Genomic DNA, 19072 nt, shown 5'->3' with positions numbered 1-19072 from the left:
TCAACACCCAAAGAACAAACAATCCAATCAAGAAATGGGCAGAGGACATGAACAGACGTTTCTGCAAAGAAGACATCCAGATGGCCAACAGACACATGAAAAAGTGCTCCATATCACTCGGCATCAGGGAAATACAAATCAAAACCACAATGAGATATCACCTCACACCAGTCAGAATGGCTAAAATCAACAAGTCAGGAAATGACAGATGCTGGCGAGGATGCGGAGAAAGTGGAACCCTCCTGCACTGTTGGTGGGAATGCAAGCTGGTGCAACCACTCTGGAAAACAGCATGGAGGTTCCTCAAAGTGTTGAAAATAGAACTGTATTTGAATCAAATTGAATTAAACTGTGCACAATCATTCATTGTCTCCATTGGTGCAAATTTATTGTTTGAGGTTTTCCAGTGACGTATCCAAGAGATACATGCATAGTAGATATGGTGGGACAGTGGAGCAATAGGGGCAGGACAGCCAACAGAGCAATCTGTGGGGAAGACACAGAATAGGGTGTAGAGCTTATGTTCCAGGATGAGGTGCATAGAAGCCCTACTACCATTAAATAATGAGGAGCCATGAGTCTTAAGCTATGTATCTGAACCTCCTATTTCCATCTGCAGAAAAAAAATAAGTCAGTAACAAGACCTATGATACAGCAGTATATAGCAATATAGTTAAGAGAATTAAATAAGGTAATGCTTTAAAACAATAAAATCTGGGTGATTAGCACAGTCTAATGAACTGTAATATTATTGTTAGGATGGAATGATTATCTTTACATTGCTCTGGGAAAAATGGGTGGCACCCTCTAGGGCTTCAGGTGTGTGCGTGTGATGTATGAAAGCTTAAAGAGTCTCTTCAATTTGCCTTTCTCACACATAAGGGCCTCAGAAGTTTTCTGTGATCTCCAGGATTTCTCCGTCTGTTTTCACTTCACCCATGCAGTCAGCTGTCCCAACCGGTCCATGCAAGCCCCCTTTTGCTTAAAACTTTCCTTGAAATCTATACATTAGTTTGGACAATAGTCCTCCCATGGCTAACTCATTCTTTCTCTCATGACTGCCATTTAACAGCAGAATCAGAGATCAAGGGCTCTTTTCCTGTCTTTGGCTGTTCTGTTCCTGTCTGTGGGCTCTCTTCAGCCTGCAGATCTGTTTTGGTGGCAAGTACCACGTAATAAAATATTTCATTTGAATCTCTCTTCCATAGAATAGTACTATAAATCTGTTCCCTTGCATTTGAAGCATTTGAAGGGTATCCCTCTTCTGCTAACTACTAACATCTTCCTCCTAAACTTTGGAAAATTCCCGGCACAAGCCCGTTCCCTGATAACATTGTTTGCCAACCTTAACACATGTGTCCACTTGGAGCCTAGTCTATGTTCTACAAGGAATAAGGAAAGCTTTATATGTCAATGTGTGTGTGTGTGTGTGTGTATGGTAGGTTGTATTGTTATTCCTCCTTCACCATTGTAGAGCATGAGGATTTGAGAAGTTCTGTGATGCTCTAAAATTACACAGCTAGCCTGGGAAGGAGTCAAGATTCAAGAGTTAAATCCATGTTCTGTGTAATCCGAAGGCTCTGTTTTTAGCCAGTTACTGTCACCATGTGTGGATGTGCTGGTGACAATAAGCTTGAGACTGTCGGGGAAAGTTTAAAATGCCATTTGGATCTTGTTAAGCTATGTTAGAAATTTTGTAGTTGAAGGTTATTTCACCTTTTCAGTTTTTTGTTTGTTTGCTTATTTGCTTATGTCCATCGAGAGTCCAGCTTTTTGTGAACACAAGGAAATCACCTCGTGATTGTTTAGAGAATCATCTGTGGCTATTTTGTTCATATCTTTAGGAAAGTAGAACGATATTCCATGAGTATTAATAAACTCGCTTCTGATAGAAACTTTGACATTTATATCCCAGGCTAACCTCAGTATTTTGGAAAAACATTGAAAATATCTATTTCTGTCCTCAACGTCCTGAAGTCGACCGAGCTGTCTCACTGCTATTGCATTGATTACGCTTCTCATTAAAAATGTTTACACAATATGGATGCTCATCAGTCTGCTGAGAGAGCAGAAAGAGCCATTTCTAAGCAATGGGTCTGAATCAGAATCTCAGCTGCAGAATAACACCTAAATACTACTCTTAGATGTATTCATAAGGTCTCTAAGATAGGGGAAAATAGAAGAAATAACATTAACATGGTTCAATTTCTGTACCTACCATGCATTCCTTCTGTGTCCTTAGAGGGATCACTTACCTCCTCCTTATTTGTAAAATAAAGATGACAAGTTTACTTCTTCCATAATTCACAGACTTGTGTCTATAAATAAGAAGCAAGGGAGGGTCTGTAAAACATCTCCATAAGAAGTTATCACTTTTAAGTCAATGAATGTAATTTTTATCTTGGGCAGTTTCCCCCTGAATACCCTTGGTAGTTCATAGCAAATCCTGGGATAAGGCTTCTGTGCCCTAGAAAATGAATAAATGATCACCAAACAGGTTCAGCATGTAGACTGGTGTCTCTACAATGGTGACATGTGGGATCATATTGGGATTTCAATGGCTAGTGCATGGGGATGTGGAGAGAATTATAGAGACACAGAGCTCACTGGGAATTTTCCTTGGGAGAACACTTCTAGCGCCTCATCCCACTTTCCCAGGATGGAGGCAATTAAACTGCCTGTGGGGGCCATGCTGGTTATTTCATTGAACACACATGTTAATGTATTACTTGTCATTTCTTCTAATTTTTGTCAGTTTATAATTAAGTATAATTTCTGTACGTTAGTATCCACAACCCCAGTGGATAATTGTAAGATTTTGTCAAATTTATATCCAGTAAGCCCTGTCACTTAAGAAACTATGTGAACCTCTTCTGACAAACCCATTCTCCCACCCACTGACTGCCCCTGACAACCAATACACTGTTTTGCCCAAATAAATTTGCCTTTCCAACAGTGTCCTTAAGTGTGATCCTATAATATGTACTTTGAGTCTATAATCTTTGATTTATCATTTAAGGCCTGTCCGTATTGTTTCCTGTGTCAGAGTGGAATATTTTTCCTACAGAATAATATTTCAGTGTATGGTCATTACCAATTGTTTATCCTATTCTCAATTGAAGAACATTTGTGTTGGTTCCAGCATTTGTTGATTACAAATAAAGCTGATCTAAACATTTGTTTAAAGTTATTTGTTTGTCTGTTTTCAATTAAAAAATCTAATTTTTTCAATAAAAAATCTTATTTTTTAAATTTAAATTAATTTAAATAAATTTTTAAAAAATGTTTCACGATAAAAAAATTATTTATTGAAGTACGGTTAGTGCACAATGTTACATTAGCTTCCGACACAGAACATAGTGATTCGACAACTCTATACCTTATGCTCTACTGACCACTAATGTAGCTACCATGTGTCACCATGGAATGCCACTACAATACCATTGACTATATTCCTTGTGCAGTAGTTTTCATCCTTGTAACTTACTCATTCCATAACTGGAAGCCTATACCTCCTATTCCCCTTCACTCATTTTACCCATTGCCACGCAGGTGTCCCCTCTGGCAACCACCAGTTTGTTTTCTGTACTTATGAGTCTGTTTCACTTTTTCATTTGTATGTAACCTCTCCAGTGAACCGTGTTTACTTTTGGGCTCTTATTCCCAAGGTCATAGCTGGGTTCTCACAGAACATAAAGTTATCTCCTGAGGTGGATATGTTCCTTGCATGTTCGTCTTTGTGGCATTTGCCAGTGTAGAGTGTTTCCTGTTAGTGTCATGGCTTATGATCACCATGCAGTTGTGTAAGCCTTACATTACACCACCATTCTGACCACCAATGTGTGTTCTCAAATGGTGGTAGGCTGCTATGTCTGGGGCTTTCTTGAATTTGCCATTCATACTGAATTCACCTTCTGCCATTCCAGTGTGGTTCATCACTATTTCTGTGATATCCCCCCAAATCTGTCTCTTTCCTGCTCTTATGTCTACATAAAGGAGATGGTGCTCTTTATCTTTGTAGATTTCAGTATCTGTTTTGCTCTTATAGCTGTCTTGACCTCCTATCTACCTTCATTGCCATCCTAAGTATGTGTTCAACACAGGGACAGTTACTCTGCTGATTTCACATGGCTCACTCATGAGGTTGCATATCTTCTTTTTTTTTTTTTCAATTTATTTATTTTCAGAAAAACATTATTCATTATTTTTTCACCACACCCAGTGCTCCATGCAAGCCGTGCCCTCTATAATACCCACCACCTGGTACCCCAACCTCCCACCCCCCCGCCACTTCAAACCCCTCAGATTGTTTTTCATAGTCCATAGTCTCTCATGGTTCACCGCCCCTTCCAATTTACCCAAATTCCCTACTCCTCTCTAACGCCCCTTGTCCTCCATGCTATTTGTTATGCTCCACAAATAAGTGAAACCATATGATAATTGACTCTCTCTGCTTGACTGATTTCACTCAGCATAATCTCTTCCCAGTCCCGTCCATGTTGCTACAAAAGTTGGGTATTCATCCTTTCTGATGGAGGCATAATACTCCGTAGTGTATATGGACCACATCTTCCTTATCCATTCATCCGTTGAAGGGCATCTTGGTTCTTTCCATAGTTTGGCGACTGTGGCCATTGCTGCTATAAACATTGGGGTACAGATGGCCCTTCTTTTCACGACATCTGTATCTTTGGGGTAAATACCCAGGAGTGCAATTGTAGGGTCATAGGGAAGCTCTATTTTTAATTTCTTGAGGAATCTCCACACTGTTCTCCAAAGAGGCTGCACCAACTTGCATTCCCACCAACAGTGGAAGAGGGTTCCCCTTTCTCCACATCCTCTCCAACACATGTTGTTTCCTGTTTTGTTAATTTTGGCCATTCTAACTGGTGTAAGGTGATATCTCAATGTGGTTTTAATTTGAATCTCCCTGAGGGCTAATGATGATGAGCATTTTTTTATGTGTTGCATATCTTCTGCATGGTCCACTGGGCTGAAAGGTTCAAGATAGACTTATATGTCTAACTGTTGACTCAGGTTACTCTCTACCTTTCTAAGGTCTTTCATCCTCCAGAGGATGAACCAGGTTTCTCACATAATATTTTCAGTACATAATATTTCTTACAAATTATTTTCTTACATAATATTTTCAGAAAGTACAATTGAACAGTTTCATGAAGTCTAGACTCTTAACTCTCACAATATTTTTTTCTGCCACATTATACCAATCCATGATGTCAAAGGGCTGGTGCAGATTCAAGTATGAATCAAGCATGAAGAATGACTCCACGGGGCACCTGGGTGGCTCAGTGGGTTAAGCCTCTGCCTTCAGCTCAGGTCATGATCTCAGGGTCCTGGGATCGAGTCCCACATCGGGCTCTCTGCTCGGCAGGGAGCCTGCTTCCCCCTCTCTCTCTGCCTGCCTCTCTGCTTACTTGTGATTTCTGTCAAATAAATAAATAAAATATTAAAAAAAAAAGAATGACTCCACCTCTTGAGGAAGAAAGCTGCAAGAATTTGTACCCATAGTTAATCTAGCACAGTTAGAAATCAGTTTAAACTGCTGTAACTAAGAAATCCAAAATATAGTGGCTAAAATAAGACAGCAATTTACTCATATGGTGGAAGTTAATGCACTTCTGTAAGAACTATCTGTATAGCTGGTATGTCTTGGTCATTCTGGGGACAGGTTCAGTTCACAAAGTCTCTCCCTACCATCTCCTGCAGGGTTAAAAGTCTGTCCTCATCATAACTATTCTATCTGGAGGAGAGGAGAGAGAGATAAGTGAAGGATAAATAATTTCTTTTCAAGAAAGTGACACAACAGCTGCATGCATTACTTCTGAGAACATTCCATTGGCAAGAATTCATTAATAATGCCACAAAAAACAATCAGATGAACCAACTTCAAAATTTTATCTCTAGCTGAAAGGCAATGTGCTTAACTGAAATCTCAATACTCTGAAAAAAGAAGTAATATTTTCTGAGGAAAGTCAGGATACTCCCACACAGTTAGTAACTGAATCTGAGCTTCTAAGACCTGGAACTTTCTCAATATGAGGTCAGAGAGATGAGTAGCCAGTAAAAGTAAGTAGCGTCCTAGAAACCAAATGATGAGAAATGCACCAAGAGGGAATGGATGTATCAGAGCTGCTGGTAGGTTAAGAAATATCAAGCCTGGTGGTGGGTATTAAGGAGGGCATGTATTGTATGGAGCACTGGGAGTTGTACATAAACCATGAATCTTAGAACACTGTATCAAAAACTAATGATGTATTTTATGGTGACTAACACAACACAATAAAAAAAAGAAAAGAAAATAAGTTAATTAGTGTGCATGCTGGAAAAAAAAAGAAATTACAAGACTAAAAACTGGCAATAGGCCACAATGATAGGAAGTTGGTGGGTGAATTTGAGGGGCTCTATTTGGATGGTAGGGATAAAAATCTCATTAAATGTATACCCTACAATCTAGTCCATGATTATTCTTTGCTTTATATAGTTCCTAAGTATTTTCCCAACATGCATTACTGATGGAGTAAATGTATCTTGTCTTTTCCCAGAGCAGCTGGGACTTTCCCAGAGCCTCAGTTGAGACTTTCAACTTTGAAAAGAGAAATAGAGCCTAACAACACAATGAGAAGCCAAGGTTTTAGGAGATGACTGATAAGAGATGTTTTGACAACAGATGATGAACCTGAGCATCAGTTATAGCAAATGTCTACTTTGCAGCAATTCATTTTTCTTGGCTTCACTTCCCCTCCATTTTGTCTGAGTACAAGATTATTATAACTAGTCCTTTGAAAGAATGAAGGAGGGGGAGTGGTCTATATCACCTTGGGGAAAAGCAGTATAGAGACAGGAAAAGAAGAGTCACAGGAGGTGGTGGGGTTCTTGAAGTGATGAACAAGTAAGACAAAGACAGGGATTTGGAATAGGAACTGTGAGACAAAAAGGAAAAAAACACGATACCTACTCAATGACACCTCAAAACCATTTAGGAAGGTACTCAGCCTCCTGTAGCTAGTTGTTATTTAATCTACCAGTTAAAGGAAAGAAGGCTAGAGGATTTGGGTTCTTTTGAATTACAACTGGGAGTGAGATGGGCTCTTTGGAGAAAGCTGATTACTGGGTTGGGACAGGAACAGCATAGGAAGAGCCTGGAGCTTCTCGTAGTTCCAGAAAGTAAGGAGGAGCTCAGAAAACAAGAGGGTTGGGTGTATCAAAAGAAAACAAGAGCAAGAGTAAAACTGAAAAAGTGTTCCCAGTGGCCAAAGATGGAACAATTTGAACAAGAAAGTGAATAACAGAGGCCTACATTGTATCCCAAAGTACAAAGCAGATATATATAAATCCATGCTGATAAGTAAGAAATTAATTAAGTAAATAAGTAAATCTTTCTTACAGAAAAATTCTAAATTATATGGAAGGAAAGGAACTGAGGATTGCTGGAGGGGAAGGGCGAGGCGGGAAGTGGTAATTGGGTGATAGGCATCAAGGAGGGCATGTGACACGAAGAGCCCTGGGTGGTTTATGCAACTAAAGAATTATTGAGTATGATTAAGATTTTCTCTCTCTCAAAGACACAGATGTCGTGAAAAGAAGGGCCATCTGTACCCCAATGTTTATAGCAGCAATGGCCACAGTCGCCAAACTATGGAAAGAACAAGATGCCCTTCAACGGACGAATGGATAAGGAAGATGTGGTCCATATACACTATGGAGTATTATGCCTCCATCAGAAAGGATGAATACCCAACTTTTGTAGCAACATGGACGGGACTGGAAGAGATTATGCTGAGTGAAATCAGTCAAGCAGAGAGAGTCAATTATCATATGGTTTCACTTATTTGTGGAGCATAACAAATAGCATGGAGGACAAGGGGCGTTAGAGAGGAGTAGGGAATTTGGGTAAATTGGAAGGATGGTGAACCATGAGAGACTATGGACTATGAAAAACAATCTGAGGGGTTTGAAGTGGCGGGGAGGTGGGAGGTTGGGGTACCAGGTGGTGGGTATTATAGAGGGCACGGCTTGCATGGAGCACTGGGTGTGGTGAAAAAATAATGAATAATGTTTTTCTGAAAATAAATAAATTGGAAAAAAAAAAGATTTTCTCTCTCTCTCTTTCTCTCCTTCTGCCCCTCCCCCCAACACTCTCGCTCTCAAGAAAAATTCTGTCATTTTTATTTCACTTAAACTTTTTTCATCATCTTAAATTTTTCTTATTCAAGTATAATTAACACTTAGTGTTGTATTAGTTTCAAGTGTACAATTTTATACATTTCTCAGTGCTCATGAAGGTAATGTACTCTTTTTAAAAAATATTAAATAGTGAGTTTTTATTATTTATGACAGATATTTGTACTTTTTCTTCTGATTCCTGAAGATTTTATTCATTTTTTGTTGTTGTTATTCTTTTTTTAAATTTATTTTCAGCATAACAGTATTCATTATTTTTGCACCACACCCAGTGCTCCATGCAATCCGTGCTCTCTATAGTACCCACCACCTGGTATCCCAAACTCCCACTACCCCCTGCCACTTCAAACCCCTCAGAGGTAATGTACTCTTAATCCCCATTTTGGACCCTTGTAAATTTTTCAACTACAGAAATAAATAAAGTCAGACATAAATTTATATCCTACTATTTAAGTTGGTTATTTAAACATTTTTACTACATTCAACTCCTTGAACAAATTTCCCCCTCCTGTGTGTATCTGAATGTATGGTATTCTTGCATACACTTCTATTCATGGGTTTGTGTGTGCCATGGTTTGAATGGAGGCTTGCATTGTCATATGGTATAAAAAATAATTAATATATAATTAATAAAGCTTACTGCAAGCAGGGCCCCCAAATTCTTAAGATTCCCCTTGGTCATCCTCCTTCAGCTATCACATATTTGGACATATATTTTCTCTTCTAGGTTATAGATTTTTGAACAAGAAATCGTATCATCTCAGTAATTTAGGTCCAAAATAAACATTAAAATGATCATTGCATGTTAGAGACCTGACAACAGTGACAAAAGTTGTTGTGGAGCCTATGACTTTAAGAAGCAAAGCCTAGAGACAATTTTGCCTTCTCAACCACCTTCTTGAAAGCAGTTTTAACCTCCTTGTTCCTTAGGCTATAGACGAGGGGATTCAGCATGGGAATGACCATAGTGTAGAACACAGATGCGATTTTGTCTGAGTCCATGGAATGGCTGGAGGTGGGCTGGGAGTACATGAAAATTACTGTCCCATAGAAGATGGATACTGTAGTGAGGTGGGAGGCACAGGTAGATAAAGCCTTCTGATATCCCTTAGCTGAGCGCATCTTCAGGATGGTGATAAAAATGAACAGATAGGAAATCAAGATAATGAAGAGAGCAAAAAAGATGTTGAAACTTGCTACAACAACAAGAACCAGCTCACTGATATGCCTATCAGAGCAAGAGAGAGCCATGACTGCTGGAACATCACAGAAAAAGTGATGGACCAGATTGGACATGCAGAAAGAGAGACTGAACGTGTCCCTAATATGAATGGAGGCATTCAGGAAACCATAGATGTAGGAGCCCATGGCCAGAGAAGCACACACGCCTGTCGTCATGGTGGTGGTGTAATGGAGGGGTTTGCACACTGCTGCAAAACGATCATACGCCATTGAAGCCAAGAGGAAATTTTCAACAGTGGCCAAGGCTACAAAGAAGAGCATCTGAGCAGCACATGCATTGTAGGAGATGACCTTGTCTCCCACAAGGAAACCAGCCATCACTTTGGGAGTGACAGTTGTAGAATAACAAAAGTCCACCAGAGACAGATTACTGAGGAAAAAGTACATGGGAGTGTGAAGATGGGTGTCCAAAAGAATCAAAACAATCATCCCCATGTTACCAACTAGAGTGATGAGGTAAATGAGGGTGAACATGATAAAAAGAGGGATCTGCAGCTCTGGGGCGTTGGTTAGTCCTAGCAGTATGAATTCAGTCACTTCTGTGTTGTTTTCCATAAGTGTTGGAGGAATCACAGGAAGTACTGTAGGGATGAGAGATAAAGAAACAATAAAAAGCAAAATATTTGAGGTGAAATGGAAAGAGATACATAGAAAGATGGTAGACAGGCAGATAGATAGATGTGCATGGTTTCACTATACCAAAAATTCTTACTTCATATTATTCATATCTCAAGTGTGAGCTTGACACAAGATTTAATGCATGAATTACCTATATAGTTATACATTGCTAAAATTGAAGGATCTTCATGGATCATGTCCCACTTTCCACATTTTGTAAATTTGTAAACTGAAATATGGAAAAAAGAATGTCTTGATCAAGATGGCATGTCTATACCTTGGTTAATTGAATTTAAATTAAAAAAAAGTAAAAAAAGATGGCATGTCTGGAATCAACTATATCTGTCATTTCAGTTCCATGGGTCATTAAATGTTTACATTTGTGTGTTGCTCTAGACAGAAACTATTTTAGACATCATGCATACATTCATTCTTTTTTTTTTCAAAAACCCTATGAGTTTGGTTATTACCCCCAGTTAATTTATGAAGCACAGAGATTAATTCATGTATTTATGTTTACAACATTATACTGCCAAGCCAAGTTTTGTACCCAAGAGTGTTTCTTCAGTCCATCAGTCTTAAGTATAATTGAATTTAGCTTAATTTACAGTTACTCATTGTCACTATTATCCCAAAATCAGTGTTTGGAACCTTATACTTAGGTAACTGAGGCATATAAGCAGAGTAGATGTAGTGGGCTAACAGGAGCAGTAAGGACATAAACAACCTGCAGCGGCAATTCAGAGAGCAAGGCACAACATTCAGTGTAGAGCTTGGGCTCTGGGAAGAGGTGCACATCAGCCCTATCACTGACTACTGAAGGGTCATTAATTCCTCGGTACCTGGACCTGATTTTCTCCACATACAAAATGAAGATTGTCATGATATTTACCTTAAGGTATTGTTGAAAGAAATAAAGAGATAATGCATTATAAACAATAACAATTGGCAGAGGATTAGCATGGCTGGATACATGTTAGCTGTAGTAGTATTCTTAGGATGGAATGATAGCTCTTACGTTTGTTTGAGAAAGGTGGGTGGGACACACAGGGATTCTGGAGGGAATCAGTTCTGAAGCCTTACAGCCTCTGTTTGATTTCCTTGTTTTCGTGCACTTGGTCCACTGATGATTTTGTACTGTCCAGTGTTCCTCAGTCTGTCTGCCCCCTACCAGCTTAAATGGCTGTTCTAGCCATTCCAAATAAGCCAATCTTTTGCATAATTTCTTTCTTAAAATCCATATTTTAGCATTAGGACATTTGGAATGTCCTTTCTGAAACTCATCCTTCCTCTCATTACTATCATCTCATAGTTGAATCACCAGGATCAAGGGCTGAAAGGTCCTGGTCTGTTGGCAGCCTTTAGCCTGCAGATCTGTTTTGGTGATGAGCTCCACATTAAAAATTCTTTTATGTGATACGTTCTTGTGTGGGAACAGTGTCTTAAATCTTTTTAATTTGAATCTGAAGCCTTTAGAAAGACATCTCTCTTCTGCCAATCCTTCTCTACCACTGTCCTCTTGATCCTGCCTCTTCCCTCTACAAGCCCAGGCTTTAAAGTCATTAGGGTTGTCAAGCTCTGACAGCTGTAACCACTCTTACTGTTCTACAAACAGTAAGAGCTATATGCATATATATTTTTCTGTATGCATGTCTGTACATATATACATATATATGTGTATGTTTACATACATGTATAGAAGCACACCTCATCTCATTTAAATTCATGGTAATATTGTGAGGTAAGTAGAATTGTTATTCCCACATTAATATTTAAGAGAACTGAGGATTTGAGGAGATATGTAAATCTCTACAATTATACAGCTCAGATAAAGAAGAGTCAAGATTCAAATTCAGCTGTGACCAGATCAAAAGCCTGTGCTTTAGTAACCTTATCATTGGCCTTTGTAGATGTGCTAGCAATAATAATAAGGGTGACGTGATGCAGGAAATATTACAGTGGAGTATAGATCTGGTTAATTATAACACTTTTGTAGTTTATAGAATGGTTATTTCACTGTCTTCTATCTCTCTTAACCCCCAGTAAGAGGACAGAGATAGCAAATAAGATTAATTTAAAAGTTACCGAATAAGAGCATCGCCTCTCTTTTTTGTTTGGCTGATCTTTTTAAAGACAGCAGCATGATGATGTTCCATAAGTATCACTAAACTCCCCATTGACAGAAATTTTGGTATTTAAATCCCAGCCTCAGCTCACTGCTTTAGAAATATACACTATGGAGTATGATGCCTCCATCAGAAAGGATGAATACCCAACTTTTGTAGCAACATGGATGGGACTAGAAATAACGTTCAAATCATCTATTTCTGTGCTCAAACAATTCATAGTAGGCAGAGCTGCCCCATGGATTTTGCATGAATTATATTTCCCATTGAAAATATATTTGCAACAACATGGATGGAACTAGAGGGTATTATGCTAAGTGGAATAAGTTAGTTCAGAGAAAGAAATTCCATATGATTTTACTCATTGAGGAATTTCAGAAACAACAGATGAACATAGAGGAAGGGAAAGAAAAATAAAATAAGATAAAATTGGAGAGGGAGGCAAACCATAAGAGACTCTTAACTCTAGGGAACAAACTGAGAGTTCCTGGAGGGGAGATGGGTGGTTGGATGGGGTAATGGGTGATGGGCTTAAGAAGGGCATTTGATGAACCAGTGGAATGAACCACTAAATTCTACCCTTGAAACTAATAATATACTATATGTTAACTGAATTGAATTTAAATAAAATTGATTTGAATTTAAATAAAGAAAGAAAGAAATAATTTTAAATTTAAATAAAGAAATTATATATATACACACACATATATATGTGTGTGTATATATATACATATATACACATATATATATACATATATACGTGTGTGTGTGTGTGTGTGTGTGTAACATAACTGACATATATATGTGTGTGAATCATAGAAGCTTACCTTCTTGCTGGAAAAGAAGGGACAGGCAATCCTGAATAGTCAGTCTGATATCACACTTTTTGCCATGGAATAATGCAGATATACTCTTAGAGATGTTCTCTATCAGGTATCAATCAAAATATTCCAGACCTCTAAGGCAGGTAAAGATGGAGGAAAGATTCCAATAGGGAGTCACAAATCTGATCCATGTCTTGAATCTACCATTAATTCTTATATGTTTTTGGAGGAGTCACTTGTTCTTTCCTTATTTGCAAGATAAAGAATAAAATGACTTCTACTACATCACTCAGCCTCATTCACAGAACGGCGTCTGTGATAAGCAAAGGAGGGAAGCTCAATAAAACACCTTGCTGAGTGGTTATCCCTTTAAAGTCCATCAATGTAATTTTCATGTTGAGATGTTTTCCCTGCCCATGATTGCAGGCTTGAAGCACATCCTCAGGTCCAAGGTCAGGCAGGAAGGTGTGCATGTACTAGCAACTACTAACGGTCAGATGAATAAATGATGGCCAAAGGGGCTGAGCACCTGGTCTGGCTCCTCTAAAAATGATGTCACACGGAGTCATGTTGGGATTTCAGGTGATAACTCATGGAGTCAGGAGGGAATTATATAGGTATGGAGTTCTCTGTGCATGTCCCCCAGGAGGGCATCTGTAGCTCTCATCCACCTTCTTAGCGAGAAGCAATTTAGCAGCTTGTGTGTCCCTAGCTGGATTTGATTAAGGTGTACACATGCTTTCATATCACTTGCTATTTCATATATTTCCCCATCTTCTAATTAAAGTAGAATTTATAAACAATAACATCCCTAGTTTCTATTGTATAAATCTCAGAGTTTGGTCACATTTACAAGGTCATGTAACCACTAGCACAATCGTGACATAGAAGAGTTCCATCATCTAAACCAAACCCTCCAGCTTCTTTGTGACCAACCCCTTCTCCCACCTGCCACCCCTGGAAACCACTAAATTGCTTTTGTCTGTGTAATTTTGCCTCTGCAAGAATGTTCCATAGATTGAACCCCAATGTGTGTAGGCTTTGTATCTGGATTCCTTCACTTAGCACGTTGTGTCTGAGATTCATCCATCTTGTTAACTGTATTTTTCCTAAGACTGCCATTAAAAAGCACCACAAAATGGATGGTTTAAACAACAGAAATTTATTGTCTCACATTTATGGTCCTAGGAGTCTGTAGTTAATGAATTGTTGGGGTTGTTTCTGCTGGTGGCTTGTGATTTCTGAAAGGGGGAATTTTTCTCACATTTGTCTCTGAGCACCTGGGTGATGTGTTGGTGTTCTTTGGCATTCCTTGGTCTGCTATATCTTCTTGACTTCTATCTTCAGCATCGCCTTATGCCTGTGTCTATCTAAATTTCCCTTTTTATATTTATTTATTTAAATTTATTTTCAGCATAACAGTATTCATTGTTTTTGTACCACAGCCAGTGAAATTTCCCTTTTTAAAGGGACATGAGTCCTATTAGATTTGGGACCCATCCTACCCCAGTATGACCTCATTTTTTTTTCCAATTTATTTATTTTCAGAAAAACAGTATTCATTATTTTTTCACCACACCCAGTGCTCCATGCAAGCTGTGCCCTCTATAATACCCACCACCTGGTACCCCAACCTCCCACCCCCCCGCCACTTCAAACCCCTCAGACTGTTTTTCAGAGTCCATAGTCTCTCATGGTTCATCTCCCCTTCCAATTTACCCAAAAGCACATACCCTCCCCAATGTCCATAACCTTCCCCCCTTCTCCCAACCCCCCTCCCCCCAGCAACCCACAGTTTGTTTCGTGAGATTAAGAGTCACTTATGGTTTGTCTCCCTCCCTATCCCATCTTGTTTCATGGATTCTTCTCCTACCCACTTAACCTCATTTTAAGTAATTTAATTTGTAATAATCCTGATTCCAAATAAGATCACATTCTGTGGTACTAAGGTTAGGACTTCAACAAAGGAGACGTTAAACTGGACTTTGGACTTATAAGATCATTTTGTTACATATATTGTTAAATTTGTCTTTCTGTATGGGAATGTGGATTTGAACTTTCTATTCCTCCATCCTGCTTATCTCACTCTCTGGTCCTTTATTATATGCTTAATGGCTTGGCAGGACTAATTCTCCTGAACATCGGGGGTACAGATGGCCCTTCTTTTCACTATATTTTATCTTTGGGGGTAAATACCCAGTAGTGCAATTGTAGGGTCATAGGGATGTTCTATTTTTAATTTTTTAAGGAATCTCCACACTGTTTTCCAAAGTGGCTGCACCAACTTGATTTCCCACCAACAGTGTAAGAGGGTTCCCCTTTCTTTACTTCCTCTCCAACACACATTGTTTACTGTCTTGTTAATTATGGCCATTCTAACTGGTATAAGGTGGTATCTAAATTTGGTTTTGATTTGAATCTCTCTGATGGCTAATGATGATGAACATTTTTTCATGTGTCTGCTAGCCATTTGTATGTCTTCATTGGAGAAGTGTCTGTTCAAGTCTTCTGCCCGTTTTTTGATATGATTATCTGTTTTGTGTGTGTACTTTGGTTTTTATTTTATTAATGATGTTTCTTGATATAGAAAAGAAATTGAATTTCAATGCAGTCAAAATTATAACTCCAAAATTGTTACTTGTTTTTTTTTAAATAACTGTAATCTATTTATTGATATTCTTTATTAGGTGAATCACTGGCATTGTATTTTCCTTTCCTTGTTTTCTTTAGTTCTTTGCACATATCTGAGCTCCCTCAGAGGGTTTCTAATGACTGCTTTCCCCTTTGTTTGGGTCACATTTTTCTTTTCTTTCATGCCTCATAATTTTTTTTGCTAAAAAAGTGGACACTTAAGATAAGAAATTATGGAAACTTTGAATTCCGACCATCCCTGGAGTTGTCTTTTTTTATTTGTTTGTTTAAGATTTTATTTATTTGTCAGAGAGACAGAGAGCACAAGCAGGGGGAGTGGCAGGCAGGTGGTGAAGGAGGCTCTCTTCTGAGCAAGAAACTCAATGTAGGACTCAAACTCAGGACCCAGGATCTGATCCGAAGGCAGAGGCTTACCCAACTGAGCCATCCAGATGTCCCCCAGGAATTGTTGTTTTATACTCATTTTTGTTTGATTGATCAAACTATCCTCATTTTAGAGTGCATTTCTCTGTTGTGTGTGGCCAGTGAAGTCACAACTCCAACTTTTTTTTATTTTTTTTTAATTATTATTAATTTATTTATTTTCAGAAAAACAGTATTCATTATTTTTTCACCACACACAGTGCTCCATGCAAGACGTGCCCTCTATAATACCCACCACCTGGTACCCCAACCTCCCACCCCACCGCCACTTCAAACCCCTCAGATTGTTTTTCAGAGTCCATAGTCTCTCATGGTTCACCTCCCCTTCCAATTTACCCAAATTCCAACTTTTTTTTTAAACCTTGATTTTATTTATAAGATTGTGCTCTTAGGGGTAGCCACTGTATCAGCAGGCAGCCAATGATGTGTCAGAAGTTTTCCCTAGACCCATTTTGATGGACGGTTCCGTGTAAGGTTTGAGAAATATATTCAAATTTTGGGCAAGTTGACAAATCTGCCCTGGCTTTTGCTTTCTTCTTGGGTGAGACCAGAAGAACAGCCAGGAATGTGTAACAGGCATCTGGTCTGTTTTACCTGCGTGCTTGCATAGTGTTGAACATATACATACCCAGGAATATGTCAGAGCTTTTCAAAGCCCACATGGCTGGATCATTTCCTAAATATCTCTTTATCATTTCCTAAATATCTCTTTAAAATGTCTGATTTATCCCTCACTTTCCCCAAACGGTATTACAGCTCGGGGCAGCTGTTATTTCTCCTTCTGCAGTAGTTCTGACAAATGGCTATCATGAGGCTAATGGACTTCTTTTAGCTCTGTAAGTGATAGAACTTCTCATAACCACAGAATTCTCAGGCTCTTCATTCTGTCAGGAATACTCTATCCTGCCATACACAGTACTAAGGGTTGGCAATGATGTGAAGAAATTGAGATTATCATGCACTACCAATGGAAATGCAAAATGGTGCATTACCTGAAAAAAAAAACCCATTTGGTAATATCTTATAAGGTTAAATATGAACTTACTGTATCAGCTAACAATATCACTTGAAGGCATTTACTCAAACCTATGCTCAAACACAGTTCTGTATGCAAATGTATGTAGCAGATTTAACTGCAATCAATACAAACGAGAAGTAAATGATGTGCTTAGATCCACATGATAGAATACTAGTCAGCAATAAAAAGAAACCAACTACTGATACATACGACAAATAGATGAATCTCACAAACGCAATATGCTGAATGAAACAAGCCAGACTCAAAAAATTAGATAGTATATGACCTCGTTCATATGACTTTTCTTCCATAGGAAAAGTCTTAAGGACAAAATCAGTTCCAGGATTGGTGGAATCCTGAGGGTGGTGGGGGGTGGGGAGGATGTTCATTACAAAAGAACACTGGAATCTTGGGGGGTGGATAAATGAGACTATTCTTTATTTTGATTATGTTGGAGGTTCCATGGTCATACACCATCTGTCCAAACTCTCAGGACTATACACTAAAATTCATGAAATTTGCTGTAATAAATTATACCTAAACTGAAAAAAAAAAGGAAGAATTGACAACCCCCCCAAAAAGTGAATATATCTGTGTGTTCATGCACCAAACTAAACTAGGTCTTAACTGGTGGTTTAATTGCTTTTTCCTTAAGTAGTAGGAGAATAATCTGTAGCTGTCTTCACAGGGGCTTATTCCCCTGAGGTCTCCAGGCCTCTAAAACTCCCTTCTGGTTCTCACTCATTATCTTTTAAAAATCCCAATGTAGTTCTTCTGTTCGACCTCACTTTGAAAGGAACAGACTATATACTAAGCTGTTTTGGTAATTTATTTACCCGAGTGAATATGAATAGTAGTCAGTACACTGGCCCTGACCCAAATTGTGGACTTTCTGTAAGTCTGCAACCATTGACAGGAAAACTTCCAGGATGAAAATTATATTGAATGCAGTCAAAATGACAACACTTTACTGAGTTGTTTTTATAGTCTTTTTATCTGCTATTCACAGCCACAGTTCTATGACTTATGCCTGTGTGTTAATTATTTTCTTTTTCACAAACAAAAAAATTAAGTTTGGCATCAAGTAAGTGGCTATTCTAAGGGAACCTTTTAATTAGTACCCAAGACAGAGCAGCTCCACCTGGACTGATACATTCTTTCCTGGCAGACTTTCAGATCAATGACTAAAAATTCAGGATTTCAGGCACCTGTTGTCAAGAGCCAGGTGAGTAAGCTTCTGTATTCTGTACACATTTTCAGTGAGAAATATAATACATGTAAAAGTAACAATGAAGCTGATGCTATGAGTTATTTGAGCTAAAAATACAATGTCACGAACATTCTTCTGAATTGGTTGGGGCTTTATTTCCAGTTACAAAACACTTCCCTTTAGTAGGAAGTTCAGTGACACTCATGAAATAATCATGTTGCTGAAGAGGATAGGCAAAGACATAAGAGGGATAAGATTCTGATCGAGCAGGTGTTAATTTCCTCCCATTTACTATCTTTCCCTGTCATTGTAGGGGATGTTCACCAGCAAAGTTTGAATGGACAGTTCTTTAGATTCCAGAAGTTTCCTCATAAGATTATTTAGATCTGTATTCACCCTTAATATTTTTTTTATTTTTAATTTTATATATATATATATATATATATATATATATATATATATATATATTTTTTAGTTTCAGGGATAGAATTTAGTGATTTGTCATGTGCATATAACACCCAGTGCTCATTCCATCAAGGGCCCTCTTCTCCAGGAACCCTCAGTTTGCTCAGTAGAGTTCAGCATTGCTTATGGTTTGCCTTCCTCTCTATGTCACATATTATTTTATTTTTCCTTCCCTTCCTCTATGTCCATCTGTTTTATTTCTGAAAGTCCACATATGAGTGAAATGATGTGGTATTTGTCTTTCTCTGACTGACTTACTTCACTTAGCATAGTACCCCTTTAATATTCTTTA

The 19072-nt window shown here is 38.4% G+C and overlaps 1 protein-coding gene across 1 annotated transcript; it reads right to left on the bottom strand.

The window, feature by feature from the left end:
* Window positions 1–9054: 9054 nt before the first annotated feature.
* On the bottom strand, window positions 9055–9999 carry LOC122914498 (olfactory receptor 5B3-like). Its single transcript, XM_044261112.1, has one exon. It carries the CDS (start codon window positions 9997–9999, stop codon window positions 9055–9057), a length of 945 nt encoding a protein of 314 aa, XP_044117047.1.
* Between the last annotated feature and the right edge of the window lie 9073 nt (window positions 10000–19072).

This window comes from Neovison vison, chromosome 7 (genome assembly GCF_020171115.1).
Source record: "Neovison vison isolate M4711 chromosome 7, ASM_NN_V1, whole genome shotgun sequence".
Classification (NCBI taxonomy): domain Eukaryota; kingdom Metazoa; phylum Chordata; class Mammalia; order Carnivora; family Mustelidae; genus Neogale; species Neogale vison.
Note: the sequence above shows the minus strand (reverse complement) of the source record. Positions and strands in the feature narration are given on the sequence as shown.

Bases quoted from the DNA above. Each gene is read 5' to 3' on its own strand.
- LOC122914498 (XM_044261112.1), bottom strand. From the start codon at position 9,999: ATGGAAAACAACACAGAAGTGACTGAATTCATACTGCTAGGACTAACC.